General features: G+C 37.5%; 1 protein-coding gene across 2 annotated transcripts; it reads right to left on the reverse strand.

Moving 5' to 3' along the window:
• Positions 1–1,254: 1,254 nt before the first annotated feature.
• Positions 1,255–16,027, reverse strand: LOC145774158 (glucose-6-phosphate exchanger SLC37A2-like). 2 transcript variants are annotated; one of them, XM_082585327.1, is made up of 17 exons: positions 15,774–16,027; positions 15,112–15,193; positions 14,459–14,567; positions 13,584–13,662; positions 12,949–13,084; positions 12,303–12,379; positions 11,862–12,028; positions 11,243–11,295; positions 10,665–10,829; positions 9,834–9,924; positions 8,671–8,819; positions 7,583–7,718; positions 7,275–7,340; positions 6,068–6,165; positions 5,632–5,711; positions 4,931–4,993; positions 1,255–3,405 (listed from the first exon to the last, which is right to left on the reverse strand). In XM_082585327.1, exons 1-17 carry the CDS (start codon positions 15,848–15,850, stop codon positions 3,348–3,350), a joined length of 1,686 nt encoding a protein of 561 aa, XP_082441453.1. In that variant the 5' UTR covers positions 15,851–16,027; the 3' UTR covers positions 1,255–3,347. The 2 variants fall into 2 exon arrangements, with proteins under 2 accessions (XP_082441453.1, XP_082441454.1); XM_082585328.1 differs by lacking the exon at positions 4,931–4,993.
• Positions 16,028–17,264: the final 1,237 nt, after the last annotated feature.

The following is a 17,264-nucleotide window of genomic DNA, read 5'->3' on the forward strand; positions in this document are numbered from 1 at the left end:
TGAAATCAAGACGCCCATTTGTGCCCGCCGCACGACAGCTTCTGAACAACGTTGAAGATCTTGGAATAAGTGCGGCACACTGGACGTCGATCCCCACCCTCCGGGAATGTCCCTCGCAAGACTTGCGTGGGTCCGGCTTAACCGCCTACGAGCCGGCGTCGGTCGCTTTCGTTCAGACCTGTGCAGATGGGGCCTGGCTCCCTCACCGGGATGCGAGTGTGGCGCCACAGACCAGACAGTAGACCATGACTGCCCAATCCATCAACCACCACATGGAACGCTTGGACTGAAGGCCATAGATGACGAGACTGTCGAGTGGCTGATGACATCATGCCCAAACATATAGTCCGGAAGAACAGCTCATACGACGAAGAAGAAGTGATGTACGCGCAAACAAAAAATATTGACGCCGTCAGCGTTAACGCAAACATTCGAAAAATTATACGCCGTATGCGTCAACGTAACTTGTAAAAAAAGTTGGCAGCGTCAGCGCATACACTAGCGTAAACTCATTGTGTTTGCTCGGTGCCAAACATTCACACGGTATAAACCACTCGAACAAGTTTCATTTTGAATTTCCACGAAGAAACACAAGCATATAAAAGTGCTCATCTGACATTTTGCTGTGTTTTGGTTCCAATATGTCTTTGCCCATTGAAAACATTCTTTTAACTGCAGCGCTGGAAGGTATTGGCGTGTTGTAGCGAAAAAAAATACATTAAAAAGTATGCGTTGACGCTATGCGCTAAAAAACCGCGAAAACATTACGGCGTAGCCTCAAGCGCAAACTATCCAAAAAAATGTGGCCGTAAGCGTTAGCGTAAACAAAAAGTCTACGCCGCAAGTATGCGGCGTATAGCCTACGTACATCTCTGACGATTAATAGCACTGGTCACTATATGCGCCAATTTATTGCATTCAATTGACAACAATGAGAAGGTAACAGACAAGTTTGATTCTCGCAGTGTGCGCTTGAGCAACGCATTTCAGAGACATTTCTCCATTCAGCGGCACCCAGTGGATGGAAAAACTCACATACAAGAACTTCACTCTGTCAATATCGGGCCCGCGTCAGTGGTGTAAAACCACCGCAAGTATACGAAACTGCCAGAATTAAGCTTCTCAACAAGCTTTCTCAGTCCGGGATGAAGATTCAGTTATAATGAGCACCGCAGCCCACACCAAATGTTAACACAAATATCCCTATAAAAATGAGTGGTTCAGACAAGAAAATCATAATGTTACACGACCATGTCAAATCGTATTAGTTGTTTATTAATCATTCCAATGTAAAATATCAACTCAAACGTAACATGATGATATAGATGGATTGATTTCAAATAGCCAAGCTTCACAAAGTCCTTTATTTTCAACGCACAGCAACTTGGAATCCATTTGAAAATACAGTACTGAACTTTGTGTGTTATAAAGGCTAATGCTGAACTAGACGACAAAAACGTTTTCCACTTAAACACCATAAGTAATGTCAACCATTTTAAGCCTCGCATTGCAACAAGGCTTCCGAAAATGGAGCTCATAACTTATGGAATTAATAACACGAGAGGTTTCAAAGTTTTAGGTGAAAAATTTGGCAATTTACATTATTTGGAAGGTGCAAAGGCAAAAGCAAGGCATTGTCTTCTATCTAGCATACACGACCATAAAGCGCCTCAAACTTAAGTCGTTATCAAAATTGGATCACTGGTCTAACTTTTTCTTGAATCCAGACTATAAAAATACTTTCTGTTTTTAGTAAAACAAATTCAGTAATTTGTAGAGGACTCGCTGCAGTACCAGAATGCACCGCTTTTGCTGGCAAATAAAACGTCATCAGTAATTACACGCACCAATGACTACGGATTTAGGTGCAACCGCGGCTAAGATGGGATTGAATGTGAGTAGGAATTTTACTTATACATTATAAAACATCTGTGACAAAATAAAACTACATTTTAAGCAGTAAAAGCGTGTAGGCCTATAGCCTAGATATTACGTCTTTTCAACAAAACCTTCATTTCGTTACAAATACAAGAAATATTGAAAAGTGGCCTATGACGTAAGATGACTAAGTTAGCATATTAACGGAGCTCTCATAGCTATTGTCTATAGCAGTACAATTTACCAGCTTACATAATCATTACATTTTCAAGGATTATGTGAGATATTGGCGAGTCCCGAAATAATGGTAATTATCTCTGAAGATCACAGTTTATAATAAAACACTTCCGTGCTTTCGGGACACCCAAGACTGGCGCTAAAAACAAACAAAAATTAAAACTAACATAGTGCTAATACAAAAACTTAAAAGTCGCTAGCGGCTATGATGCTAATCGACAAAGCTGTAACTTCGCAAATACTGTAGTGTAGAAGCATACACAACTCCAAGCAGGAATACATGAGGTGCTATTTAACTAGAGCCAGAATATACGATTAGTATTTGCATATATACTGTACCGGTATATCAGGGTACCGCACTAGAACTTGCAACCTGGGATTTTAACTCAAACTGGACAAATGATTTTTGCACAGACAAGTCAAATTGTCTACTTTTGCATCAGAGTCTACTTTATTCTAAAGTCAAAGACCAGTTCAATTTTTAGCATATTTTACCATTACCGTATCGTATTGTAACACATTACCGTGTCAGACAACTCGGCCTGTACCCTTTTCACTTAGTCAATGATAGAAAATTCTTCATTGCAAAATAAGCAGAAAATCAGATTTTCAACGACGGTAAAATCGTTTCCCTTTCAAGTTTGCGATTACTTGTTTAGAAGTTAAATTTTACGTCAAACTTTGAACTAATCTAAAACTTTCGGCAAATCCAATGCCTTGTTGTATAAATATTAAATATTGCTTCGGTTGCATTATCACGTAGCAGGTAAGATGCGTGTGACAATGCAGTACGTGTATGTCCAATCAGCATAGTTCAGCGGTGGGTGCAGCAAGTAGCCTTGGGGAGGGGGGAGGCATTTCAACAAAACACAATGATGTGTAGGTCAACATTAATCCTACCACCGTGGATAAAATTACGCCTTTTCCCACCCTCGATCCGCTACGGACATAGTTGCACTTGCTGCTGGTTTCAATTGCACTAGGTCCCGCTTACACGTGAAAGAAATTGTGCAGATATCAACAGAGCATATCTTACATCAAGATATTTTGCTTGGACGCAAGTTTCCAATAAACATTAAAATATGGCAACATGTTGAAAAAACTGGCCTTTCCTCTATGGGACAGTAAAAGTTTTTGCAGTTGACAAGAAAAGTAAAGACAAATTTTAAGAGAAGGATAATGTAAAGAAAGTCAAAGAGAAGGGAGCCGCCACGCAGAAGAAGGCTACTGGCTCATGCTGTTGCACCATCTTTAGAATATATTTCCCTGTCGTCAGCGGGAAGTTGTTCTCTGCAAAGAAAAAAAAGTTAAAGTTTAAGAATTTCCGTTTAAATCCAGACTTTAGGGTTTGAACTAAACCTACAGAATGGATGCTTTGCTGAAGGCAGCCGCTTTATCACTTGTAAGTTTCAATTTGAATCACGAAAACGCAAGAAAAATGCACTCAAAGTTTGATCATTAATCAGCCATATAATAGCTCTGCTGCAAGTGTAGAAGGCAGCTTGCTCAATCTGAAAGTTATGCTTAGTAAATCAGACACATTAGCTTTATTTTCAACGCCAAAAAGTATTTCTTTAGCAATAAATGCAATATTGTTATGTTGTGACAACATTGTTAAAAGCCATGCGTTTTGACATATTGTCAAAATAACTAACAAAGCGTTTGTGCTTGAAAACAGAAACCGGTAAAAAAATCTCTACGTTCTACATCAGCCCATGCATCCGCTAAGTGTTTTTCAAACTGAATTTTTGACTGACGTATTTAAAGAAAGTACTAGAAGCAGCATTCGATATACAAATAAGCTAGGTGCAAAAACCTTGTAAGGTATTATTCACAGTTGCTTCGTCTGCGAAGGTAAGATGACAAGGCAGGTGGTGTTAGGTTGTTTTTATCAGGCTTAATAGCACCATAATGTGCCGACCGGTACGTGTCGTTTCAAGAGATGTGAGTAATTTGTTCACTCTTTTTTTTGATAAAATACAACAATGTTTTTTTGCAAACAATGAGTGGAAAATTGAAGCGCTGGAGCAAAGTTTTTTTCTATTGCAATTCTAAAATATTTGTTTTAGAACAAAGTCATCTGTAAGTTAGCATTGATCACGTGACTCATCTTCAGACTTTGCAATCCGCTTTGAATAAGATTCACTCACATTATATCATTTACAAAGTTTAAACTAATCTTATTTATAACAGGCGAATCAACAACCAAAGTTTTGCAGTCGTGCTGTCATTTTCACTTTTATTGGTTTTGTGGCTTAAAAAATCTATAAAATGATTTGAAATGGTGTAAAAATCAAAACATTTAACAAACGCAACAAAAAGAGAACTTAAAATGTTTTTCAAACTCTCAAGTTGTGACATGCAGCCTGAAAATAATGGGTTACAAAGACGTTTGTACATCGTCTGCAAATCTGTTTCTTTTCTACTGATCAACGTCTACAGACGTTGAAGCAATGCAAAAAATACTGATCTTCTGGACAAGAAACAAACTCGTAACCTTTGCAAACTATAGCGTTAAATTGTAAGCTAGAGTTCAAATAATGATCAGAGCGAACTAAAAAACTCCAAAGCAAATTACGCATCGATATATTTCGCTTAAGCGTAATATATTATTATTTATGCAGCAGAAGCTATGCCAGCAATTCGCAGAAACTTGCTGCAACTAAACTACACAAGAAACATGCACTCTCAGCACTGAACCCCCGCAAAGCTATACCGTATTGTTGGTAACTCGCCAGCAATTCGCAGAAACTTGCTGCAACTAAACTACACAAGAAACATGCACTCTCAGCACTGAACCCCCGCAAAGCTATACCGTATTGTTGGTAACTCGCTAGCGTCGTCAAGACTTTTTGAGTGGCTCCATTGCACAGGCTTGCTAAGTAATACAATAACATGTTATAAGGAATATCCCTTCCAACAATTTAGTACGTTTTTACAACGTCTGCAGACGTTGAACCGATGCAAAATCTGCTGAGTGGTGCAAGATCTATTTTTGTCTGATGTCAAGCTGTCCAGAACAACTTGAAATGTACAGCTGGCATTTCGGCAATTTTCCTGCTGACAAAGCTAAGTTTTCATAACGTCGTGTTGAGGTGAAACACCAGTTCGATACATTACTTAACGTTGATCTGACGTATTGATTTGCAAGCAGCGCAAAATATTGCTGTTGTGATGCAACTGCAATGTGCAGCGATGGTTTAGCAAGCAAACCAGCTGGTGACAAAGCAGATCATAAGGTCGTGGTCAGAAATTTATCCCAGCTGACAAAAATCGTTTTTAGACGTTGAAACAATGTACAAACGGAGGGACTTTGTTAGTTTGCGTGGGATAGCACTTGTGACATGACAAGGAAGTCTTGCAAATGGCATAATGCCCTTTGTTATGCTTACCAAGTTGATGCGTTACTAATGAATGGAATTTTAAAGCTCTAGGAAGAGAAACAGCTTCAGGTTTAGTGGATTTCACACAACACGATAACTCAAATTTACAACAAGGTGCAATTTCGTCACTTACTCTGCTAGCGCTTTGGAGCGCCTCGTAGTGGTGAAAGGTATCAGTGTCCGAACTTCTTTCCAGATCAGCCTGGTCAAAAGCTGAAACGAAGTAATGTGCAGTTGCAATATTACCACCACTGTGCATGCTAGCTATAACTTTCCTTCTTAGGCTTGTAGCCGTTTCTTAATTTTTTATGACAAACAGTTAACAAAAACTTATTTTATAACAAGAGCCGAAAGTACGAATCTGTACTATATACTTATAAATATCGCAACACTCCGAAGACGAGAAGTGCGAAGACATACTGTATATCTGCTTTCTCAACCATTTCAGCCGCTTTCTTCAAACACTTCTGTGATTAAAGTTACCGAAAACAAAACGCATTATTAGCCTATACAATGAGATCTACTGTACACGTTGTATTTCAGTAGCCGCTTCAGTTTGATGTCCTTACCAATAGAGCCATCACATTGGAACCGATAAGCATCCAAAACACATTCTCCCAACCATAAGGGGATATGACTCCAGTAAGTAGTGGACCAATGGCGGCGCCTGAAACAATGCATGCTCAGATCTTTCGGCTTGCAATTAAATGGACCTTGGCAAATGGCAGCTACAATCCGTAATTTTTACATTGAGTTTTATGTCTAAAAACGTGTTTTGGTGTTTGGGAAATGAGGTGTCGCAATTCTGCAGGTCCAGTAAGTAGGGGACCGATGGCGGCGCATGAAACAACGCATGCTCAGATCTTTCGGCTTGCAATTAAATGGACTTTGGGCAGCTACGAGGTGTCAAAATTCTGGCAGGTCACTCAAAGCAGCGAAGATACCCGAGCGGATGAGTTCATTGTGACCAATGTTCATTTTATTTGCGAATTAAATTATAAAGGAAAACAAGTCTTCTTCACAACTAAGGGTAGAAAGTTTCACGTAGGGGTTCTCAGTTCTCAAAACCAGCCTACACGAGTCTAAACCAGTTTTCACGCAGTCTAAAACCTTCTTACATTGATCAAGGATTTTGATAACTGTGTGACATGCTTGCTACGAAAGACATTCTGATAACAAGCAATGCAGCCTTTGTAGCACGTCAATACTTGACGATATTCTTGTTATCAAAATGCATTGGTGATTTTTGCAGTATGTGGCCACGTAACATCTGAAGCAAACGTACTGAACAAACGTGAAGCCATGTCAATATCCGACGCTTTCAATAATATTGCTACAATAAATGAAAACTTGTTAAAACACATCAAGATATTCAATGCGGATGAAAAATCTAGACTTGCAAAACAAGACAGCCGTATGCAGTGAGTTATGTCTCACTGGGTGTCTTCAAAATTACAATATTAACGTGACACCCACTAATAGTTCAGTCACCTACGGAATAACACCTTTAATAAATTGCTATTTTTTTCACATGTGCACTGCATCCAAATGGATCTTGCATCACACCATGCGGAAAATCTAACATATTTTTATTAAAGACGAAGCTTCGTTTTTTACAATTTGTTGGTATGCACTGGCAGCATTTAAGTTCCTTCGCATGAAATGTGAAATGAGATCTGCAACAAATGTATCATTGGACTAACGGGAGTGATTATTATACTTATTGCTTTGGTGGTATTCAAACGCAACGCTAGTGCACTTTCTATGTCTAATTACCTATTGATCCAGTTCCATCAATAATTGCTGTGACCGTTGATAAAGCCTTGGCATTTCCGCGCAAAACTGAAAAAAAAAATTCTATTAGTTTTTCAACATTAAACAAATTGCAAAAGGTGAAAACAGACGAATTTCCACGATACTCGATTCTTTGGCTTCAGTTAGCAAGAATACAGGTTTCAAAACGTTATTTTAGAAATCTACAGCATATTTGCGTGCCTTACACATCAAAATTAGCACGGGGGAGATAATTCTCATCGCTTTTCAGTTGTTAGACTACATAAAACACATCATTCGCAAACCATCACCTGAGTGCGTTCCAAGGTCTGCAGACACTGCTGTGGTGATGAGGGCGTATGGTCCGTTCACAAACCCCCCAGTGATGAGCAGAAGAACTACACTGACCGTCATGCTCACCGTCCCATACACGTTAAAAACATACATCTGAAATGGCAGAACCAGGTTGACAGCTGTTATTGGTCTATGTTGGTTTCAGACTACATCGGGTTGTCTGCGCAGTCGAGTGACCTTGCACGGCACTCGGGAGAGCACCGGTTCGACACCACTCCAAAGCGCGGAGCCGTATCTTTGGCAAGACATTTAATTGCATGCTGGAAGGTGGACACAAAGATTGGCTTTCTTACTTTCCCATCCACAATCTTAATCTTTAACTACAGGGATTCAGTCGGGATTCCAAAAAAGAGGACATTGATAAAAGGTTACTGGATTTTGATCTATGAATTAGAGAGGAATATCAAGCAAAGGTACAAGGGGGAAAGCTTTCAGAGAAGACAGACTTGGTGATAATAACTGGATGAGAGTACAGAGGTTAGAGGTGAATGAAGAAAGGCAGATTTTTTGTGTCAACGCATGATTTTAAAGGGAGCAGCTGACTCGAAGACTATAATGTCGCTTCGCTGTTTCCTGTTGTGCCGCATATGTTATCGCAATGGGCGCAAATAAAACCATGATTGCAATTGATTGAGTTTCGCTTTTAGCAGCATGATTGTTGCTTATTTCACAATGTTGATTTTAACGACCTGTTTTATGTAGATTTTAACGACCTGTTTTAGTCCTGTAGGCTAAAACAGGTCGTTAAAATCTACATTGTGAAAAAAGCATGATTATTATTACTATTGATGAAAGGAAAAGCCCAAAGAATGAGATGTTGAGAAAAAGTTGTTTAATCAAAAAATACATTTCAAATTTTTTTGGTAAAAACATTAGTTTCATCATCATCGGCCATGCCTGAATTAAACATTGGTAAAAAAAAATTGAGATTAAAAAAAATGCAAATGCTGTATATCACAAAATTAAACTTTGAATCATCCAAACATTACCAGTATGAAGTACAAACTGAGTAACGAATAAGTTTTATGACAAAGACGGCAATTACCATTACAGCTCCCACAATGAGCATGAACCCGCATGTGGTAGCGCGGCCTTTGATCTTGTCCGAAACAACTCCTGCTAAGATTCCACCAAATATGCCACCGACGTCAAAAAGCGTGCTGAGTAGGCCAGAATCCTCAGTACTTAGGGTAGCTGAACAAATCGATGATGTGGCATAAGTATATACAGAATACAGATATTGTGCTCATGCTTAGCGAGGTGGCAGTCTCAAAGACGTAAATTTGGCCCGAGAAAATCTTACATATAAACGTAATGCAACAGAACTGCTAGGGCAACAAGTAAGCAAAAATAACCGAACTTAATTCCGGACACTTCACGCTTATTGTTATCGCCTGCAGTGTGGGACTGTGGGTAGACCACATTTGTGCAAATAGCACAGACACACCTATCGACCACAGCGTATGAACAAGACGTTAATAGCACGGTACAAAATGTACAAAACCAGTGCTGTGTCTTAACGATGAATAATTAAGTCGATCCATAACCGAATATTGCGTCTAACAAAAGTATTATATTTGGTTATTCAAACAAACCAAAACCTAAGGGATAGAATGAAGCCACTTTGAACCACCAGACGCGTGCAATAGATCTTGCTCGTGGCCTACGTCTTCTTTTACCAATCAAAGTATACTTGTTAATCGCCGAGTCAGCAAACAAAAAACGTAATCCTAGTTAAACTAACACTGTACGCAACCCATGAAATCACATGTTGCTGTATACTTCTGTGCTTGTTTGAACACCCTTTAAGGCTAAGTCAATAATTTGCCACAGGGAAGCATTGAAAACTGCAATCATTCATTTTCATTTGTCAGGCCATAGCAATATAGCATCCCACCAAGAACATCATTTACACTGATTCAATGTTGCTGTCTGCTGGGTGGAACACCACCTTGCATGCAAAGAGGATTTTTCTCATCTAGCCACAAAAATTAATGAAGATTAACTTGTGTTCTTCAATGTAGATTAACTTGTGTTACCTTCAATGAATATTAACTTCTAATACAGTAGTTGTTAATTAAACTAGGAAGATTGAAAGAACACAAGTTAACCGTTCTATAATAACTACTTTTACAGTTAGAAACGACAAAGTGAAATTCCATCACAACAAAAAAGTAAAACAAAAAGTGCTTTCGTAACAGAACTTACAAGTGCTTTTAATGTAAAACGGCAACCAGAAAAGAAACGTGTAACTGACGAGCTTCGCAAACAAAAGACAAAGTGAAAATTCCACAACTCCCTGAAAAAGAAAAACAGAATAAAATCATCACAATTTTCTATTTTATAAACCAAGCAATTTTTTATCCCATTAGTTGCAGAATTGATTGAATGGACAGAAATTAGCGCAGAGCATACGTTGAATCAATGTAAACCATGGTTGATTTGCTGTCTGGGTAAGTGCGCATGATCAAGATTTAGTGACGCGCGAAACGTCATTGAAGCAATACGGTCAATGAAAAAAACAACTTGCATCTGTTCAGCTGCTTTTACTTACGCCGTGATCTGATGAAAGTTGCAACTACCGCTAGAAAAGATAACAATTCTGATAAAAACCAAAACTTTTCAGTATTCAGTGAGATCAGGATTACGCTTCAAGACAAATATCAAAACACGAAGTACAAGGGTCTTTGAGCGTGTTAATGTTTCGCCATTAAACGCAGCTGAAACAGCTGTGGTTTTAGTAAATTATGAGAACATATGCTTTGCAAGAACAATACAGTGAAGAAACAGGTGCAATGTGAAAACAATCAAAACCAACATACAATCAATATTAATGCCAAACATCGTCACAGTAAACTAAACCAATATAATTTACTGATGAAACTTAACTTCTGTCACAGACCCTTGGCCAATACCCTTTCAGTTTGGTTGGCATAACATAAAGGGGTTGTTCAATCAAAAATAGAGAAAAAATTGCTGCTAAAAATTCAAAGTCGAAGGTTTAATTTCCTGATGAACAGGAAATTTCAGACGACTCACTGGGATTAAAAGCGCACGATAGAAGCCGATGGCGTGTTGCGCGGATGAGTCGTTTTCCAGCGAATGGTGTTCGGACTCGTCAACGTTGCAGACGCCATTTGGAATGGTGTCGTAGTTAGGCATCGACGAGTCGTTAGAGTCACAAACGTTAGAATTCTCGGAAGCCTGAATGAGAGACAAAACATATGGTAAAGGTGGTGGACCCACACTCAGTTACTGTGCTTCGGGAAATGAGAAGATAAAGTTAGGGTGAAAATGCGAAACTGAGTCACTGTTTCGCATTTCAATCTATATTCTTGGTCAAATACATGAACCTCTTTTCCTTTGCAGAATAGAACACATTGCCGTAATTAATTGATAGTTGTTGCATATTAAACCTATGTTCAGTGCAACAAATCCAAACGATAACGAGTTCGTGAGTTGCTTTCGAGTGTAATGATTAACTAGATTAACGATAAAACTAGATTAAAACTAGATTAAGTTACTAGATTAACGATAAAACTAGATTAAAACTAGATTAAGTTACTAGATTAACGATAAAACCAGCGAAACAGATTCAAACAAGAAAACTTATTTACCACTTCATCATGTTTGGGCAAAGCTTGGTATCTGACCCCCAAGTCTTCCGGCCCTGAAATGGGTGGAAAATATGTTAAAAGCTGGAAAGACTGTAGAAGTTGTCGCATAACAGTATATGCCGACCAAAACATGATACCATTGGTGTTTATTATTGCGTAAGCGTAATTCAGTCAAAGAACAACATTTCACAGCGCCACGATTGTTAACCGTTTGCGTAGACTTATATGCAGGGCAGTGGAGTCGGGCGAAAAATGTATGACTTCGACTTCAATGTTGCCAGATTCTTTTTTTAAATTTTGCCTTTTTTTTAATTTAATTTCACTTAAAGGTGTCATCGAAATTGAAGCAGCGGCAAACAAGAAATCATATTTCGAAAAAATAGTACAAAAAGTTTATTCTTTATCGTTTTGTATCCAGCCGAGTCGGCCTTTTTTTAACGTCTCCGACTACGCCAAAATACTTTCGACTCCGACTCCACAAGCCCTGCCTATATGAAACCTTGCTTATTTGTATTTTTGTGAAATAAAATGCACTAAAATAGAAAGATTAAAAGTACCGCCTAGAAAAGATGAAACCAACAAATTTCTATTGTTGAACAAAAATCATTGTGCCACTCACTTTCAATTAAAACGAGAAAAGTTATAATTCCTAATGAGCCAATGATGGCTCCAGGTACAATAAAAGAAAGGCCCCAGTCATATCCCACAAATGCTGAGGCTATGACAGAACCGAGTATGTTTCCAAATGAAGTGTGAGAATTCCAAATTCCCATGATGAGACCGCGTCTGAAAGGTAAGTATGTTGAGTTGTTGACCTCATTTTTGCGAATTTCAGCTAGAAAACAGGAAGACATTTGCAGACAACAAATACATCTGTAGACGTTGTATCTATGTAAAAAAAGACTGACTTCTGCTTCAACCAATGCATTCTCAAAAATAGGGTCCAATAAAATCACAGGGCCTTATCTGTTGTTCAACTATGTCACTGTCACAGAAAAATCTTTAGTTCATCAGACCAATCATTCTTATTTTCAACGTAGGATGATGGTAAAAGTCCTACTTTTCTTTTCCAAACCAATTTCCTACACAAGCAACCACGGCAGGCCAACCAGTTGTTTGGAAAAGTCCATTCATAACCTGAAACATAAAGAGTGATGCGTATGTCCAACGATTGCTGACTTATAAATCGCTTACACCTAATACTTAAATGTGACGCTTAAATTTGAGGTTACAAACTTGAACCTGAAACATAAACCTGCGCAAAAGTGGCATAAAACATAGTTTCAACGTTGCATGACGATAAAAGGCAACTTTTGCTGGCTGGGTGATGCTTAAACGAAACTTGCAAAACAAGATCTGAAAATACAAGCAAGGTCGCAACGGTCGTATGGCAAATATGTGAACAGGACTTTCTCAGTTCGCATGCATCACATGAACTGCCTTGACAATGCACAACTGGGTCACTGCGTCAAACGTAATATATCACAAAAGACGTTTCTTAGCATTACGATAATTTGTAAAATTGATTGCAAAAATAAAGTAATTATCGTGACATTAATACAGACGCTGCCCACTTCATCAAAATAGCGAATGCTGAATGCTATTAAAAATAAGCACTAAGCAGACTTAGTCTTCATGAAGTTCATACAGAAAATGTTATTTTCCAGCAGCATAAAAAACAATAAAGTTAGAATAATGGAACATACTTGTGCTACCACATAAAAGGAGAAAGTGTGAATCTTTTCAAAATATCCGATGCCAAACATAGCAGTGAATAATCCACTGAAGATCATTCCACAACTGAGGAAGTATCGAAGAGGCAGTCGTTCTGCTATGAAACCACTAAATAAACGGTAGTGTAGTTATTAGCACTGAGAAAAGGTTGCACTGCATTTCAAAAATAATACTGTATAGCAATAACACCTCAATACGACAACAAGTGATCATCTACCAATGTTTGAAACTAAAAATATTTTTTTCTTCTTTACCTGTCTTGCCAGATGAATTTAATTCATTCATCAGAGTTTTTCTCATGTTACCAACATTTAACTACCGAATGGGGGATTTGAAAATACTTTATTCACTAGTTTTAGCCTGGCAGTAAAAAATTGAAAGTGAGATTGACATTAACAAGACAAGGATAACTTCAGCTCCATGTCTAATTTTCCAATGTCCAAGTCATTCTCTTGCGTACCATAGAGAATGTTGGCTCAAATTAAACTTATAACTTTTTCTAACATCATTCAAACAATATTTCTACGCCATGCAGATAAAGTATCAATGTTAATATTACATACCGTATACTAAAAGTAACACATCACAATAAAGATGTTGAAATTACCTGAAGAACATACCAATGGCATAAGTAAAAAGGAAAGCATAATCGAGTTCACCAAACAGGGACTTATAGTTAGAATGGTCTAAAAAATACAAAATATTACAAAATACATACAAAAAGATAAAAAAAAAATACAACTGTTTAAGAGTTAAACAAAATGACTTGCATTTTACTTTTTTTGTGTTTAAGAGTTGCTATTAGCAAATAGCATAAAAAAACAAAACAAAAAATCCTACAGTACAAAATGGATCGTTTCACATAGTCTGCATAATTTTTTCGATATGTTCAGGCTGAGGCACTTCCATTAAACAACAGCTTTTCTTTGCGTATCAGCGTTTCTTATCTGTTGCCACTTTTTAATTGAGTATTTCATTGCATTTTGCTTCCATTAGAAAAAAATTGAAATTTATGTTATGGCGTCACAGAAATTCAGAAATGCATAAAGCAACCTTAAATAAATTAGAAAGTCTATACGCACTTGTCTAGCAAAAATCCCCTTTTTAGGTTGATTAAATGAATGCAGACATTATCTCTTTGTAAAAGACAAATTTTACTACACAGGTAAATGCACGCACTACTGCACAGTTACTGCAACTGCATCGATTTCACAGTCCAGCCACTCTGTCATGAGTTCAATAAGAAATAAGATAAAAAAATTGTTAAAATTATATATTTAAACAAAAGGCTTACAATAAATTGTGTCATACAATATTTCAACCTTACTAAATACTAATACTATTACTGCATCGGTATTTTATTTGTTTTAAGAATTGCTCAATTATCCTTACTAAGGTGCTGACAATATTCTGACAGCCTTTCCATTAATTTAATGTAAAAAGGCACATAGCCTGCTGTCAATACCAACGGTTATAACTTACTAAAGGGTGGAAAATCACACCAGGTGCTATTTTTGGAGTCATTGCCAAAACGAGGTGTTTCACTGAATTCCGAACGATTCAAAGTGCTACAGTTTTGATGGAGTTCTCCCTGGAAGAATCATTAAAAAGAAATGGATGTAATGTATATACAATACATGTTTAAAAACAAATGGTTTGGATAAATGATTTGTTCTTTATGCCACATACGGTAACAAATACAATACAAAAATTTAAGAACTGTTGTAATTGAACTTTTTTACAATTAGATGCATATATCAAGCTCGACATCTAGATGTATAAACCAAGCAATTAGAACTCATATTAAGCTCAACAGTCACTTTATTGAAGACACTATATATATTAATATGATAAAAGGTCACACCATCGTTCATCAATACAACTGATCATTTTTCTGATGAACACAGGTTTGATTCCTGGCTGTAAAATAATTTTCAATAATAGGCTACAAATTTTGCTGTACGCTAGAAGACCAAGTTCTTCATTTAAGTCATCTATATTTTATTAAGTCATCTATATTTCATTGTAAAGCAATACAAATTACAAAGCCATTCTGGTTACATTCATGGTGGTATAAATGCAGTCACTGCTAAAATATGAATACTAATCGTCCGTACTATGCAATAACTCCATACCTTAATGATGCTAAAAGGCTTTCTGCTGATGTGGTAAGACATGTAGCAAAAAAAGGTAAGAATAAGCATCCCATATTTATACCTGGAAAACAAATATATATAAATATATATATACAGTAGTAGCTTATGGTATTCATAAAACATTAAAAAATCAATCAACATACACAGATGATAATTTCAATGCAAACATTCTATAACAGGGGTGGCTCAACAACACTCTAAAATCCAAAAAGTGAGTTACCCCCTGCCCCTTGGCATGTATGTATATTGTATAGACTACTTATCTTTGGTTTTGCATTTCTTATTTCTTCTGCATTTCATTGTTCTAAACATGCCAATCAAATTTTCTATCAATCTCTCAATTTTCAAGACCAAGGTCAAGCCAATTTTTCAAGAACAAGGCCCTGACAAGAGAATTATCTAACCATTACATGACTTTACTACAGTTGACACACAGGTAAAAACGAGTGCACAATTAAAGTTGAGCATAGATTCCGGTTCTTAAAATTAATAAGTTTTGACAAACAATTGCGTTTAAAGATGAAAAACAACTGCTTAGTTTAATTATAAAAATAGAACAATTTCATGATGATAAATTCAATAAAATAACATTACAACCATAAGAATATCTTCTATATATATTGAGCCTTTGAAAAACTTACCCGTTGATTCCAATTGTTCTACCAGCTGAACACGGGCTCCTTTGTATGGCTTTAATCACCAATGGTAATCCAGGCATATTGTAGCTGCAGTGGAAAATAAAAAGCTCTCAATAAAAAAATAATAAAAACCTCTTATTTTCAGATAGGCAAAATATTGTCTCCATTAAATTGGTGGCATTTGTAATCAGCTTTGTCGTTCTTTGTTGGAAACAAAGTAAATAACAAAATCCTACAAATGAAATTACTGTTACACAAAATTTCCCTGACTTCCAGATTCCAGAATGAAATGATAGTGTTGCCAGATGCAAATAAAGGAATTTTATCACTTTCCCAAAAAACAGGTAACCTACTCAAATTCACTTTTTCGAGAATCATAGGCTATTATTACTATTATTTATTTGCAATCAGACACAAAGTCCATAGAATTCAAATTTTTAACAGTCATCACACAAAATATCATACTAACACAACACCAAGCAGGCTACATCAAACAACGTACAAAATACTGTTGTACTGACTACTGAATATAAAATGTAGAATTAAAATAGTTTTTTTGTTTGTCATATCCAGGCTTACACCCAGTGGTTGAAGATTTAAATTAAGTGAACGGGAAGGCAAGGAAGCCAATCTTCGTGTCCACATTAAAACAGTAATCAGAAGACATAACATTGCGCAAAAGTGGATTAATTGATCTTTTGCAACGTTCTACAAATGCATAGCAATATTTTCTTAATAAAGCATCAAATGTTAACACGTCGTTCTGTAGCCTACCTGATACACTCTAGCACTGTCGCATCTCGACAAATTGTGAATAATTCTGTACGATTCGTTGTAAGCAACTCGTATGCGATTTAAAGTAGAAGTTTTAAAGTTACACGGTACACCATAGCTGAGAACCATGTCGGCAGCAGTGGCCGAGTGGTTAGCGCGTTGCCGTTGGGCTCGCAGTCGAGAGCCTGCATGTTCGACTCCAGCCACCCGCACTTGCTGTTGTTTCTCTGGGCAAGAAACTTTACGATAATTGCGTCTACCCAGTGATCGATTTCGAGTAATGGGTAGTTCCAAATTTAAGTCATAAGCAGAGTAGACAACCGGAAACAGACATTGCCCGTCGGCTGCAGCGTGGGTCAGGTGCCTATGTCGGAAGGCGTACACCGATGCATAGCGCTCAAGTCCGCTTTCCCGCAATGCAGGATAAAGATAAACAAAACAAACAAACATACATTGGCATACAATATGATTGGTAGTAGGCTATGTACTAATAATAATCGTGTTTTTATTTGCGCCCATTGCGATAACATACCGTACACTGCGATCACAGATGCAATGCAATACAACAGACGACAGGAAGCAGCGAAGTGACAAGACTGTTTTCGAGTCAGCTGCTCCCTTTACTGTGACTTGTCATTAAGTGTCTTTGCCGAGACACAGCCGCGTGCTCTAAAGTGATGTCAAACCCACGTCCTTTCGACCGTTGCGCAGACGTTCTCG

The sequence above is a fragment of the Aplidium turbinatum genome, chromosome 7, assembly GCF_918807975.1.
Source record: "Aplidium turbinatum chromosome 7, kaAplTurb1.1, whole genome shotgun sequence".
Lineage (NCBI taxonomy): Eukaryota > Metazoa > Chordata > Ascidiacea > Aplousobranchia > Polyclinidae > Aplidium > Aplidium turbinatum.

What these genes read in the sequence shown, in the direction of transcription:
- LOC145774158 (XM_082585327.1), bottom strand. Translation starts at nt 15,850, where the DNA reads ATGCCTGGATTACCATTGGTGATTAAAGCCATACAAAGGAGCCCGTGT. An exon ending in GCCATTGGTATGTTCTTCAG is followed by an intron (nt 13,085 to 13,583) that starts GTAATTTCAACA and finishes CCGTTTATTTAG; the next exon opens with TGGTTTCATAGCAGAACGAC. An exon ending in CGCTCCAAAGCGCTAGCAGA is followed by an intron (nt 4,994 to 5,631) that starts GTAAGTGACGAA and finishes TGTATTACTTAG; the next exon opens with CAAGCCTGTGCAATGGAGCC.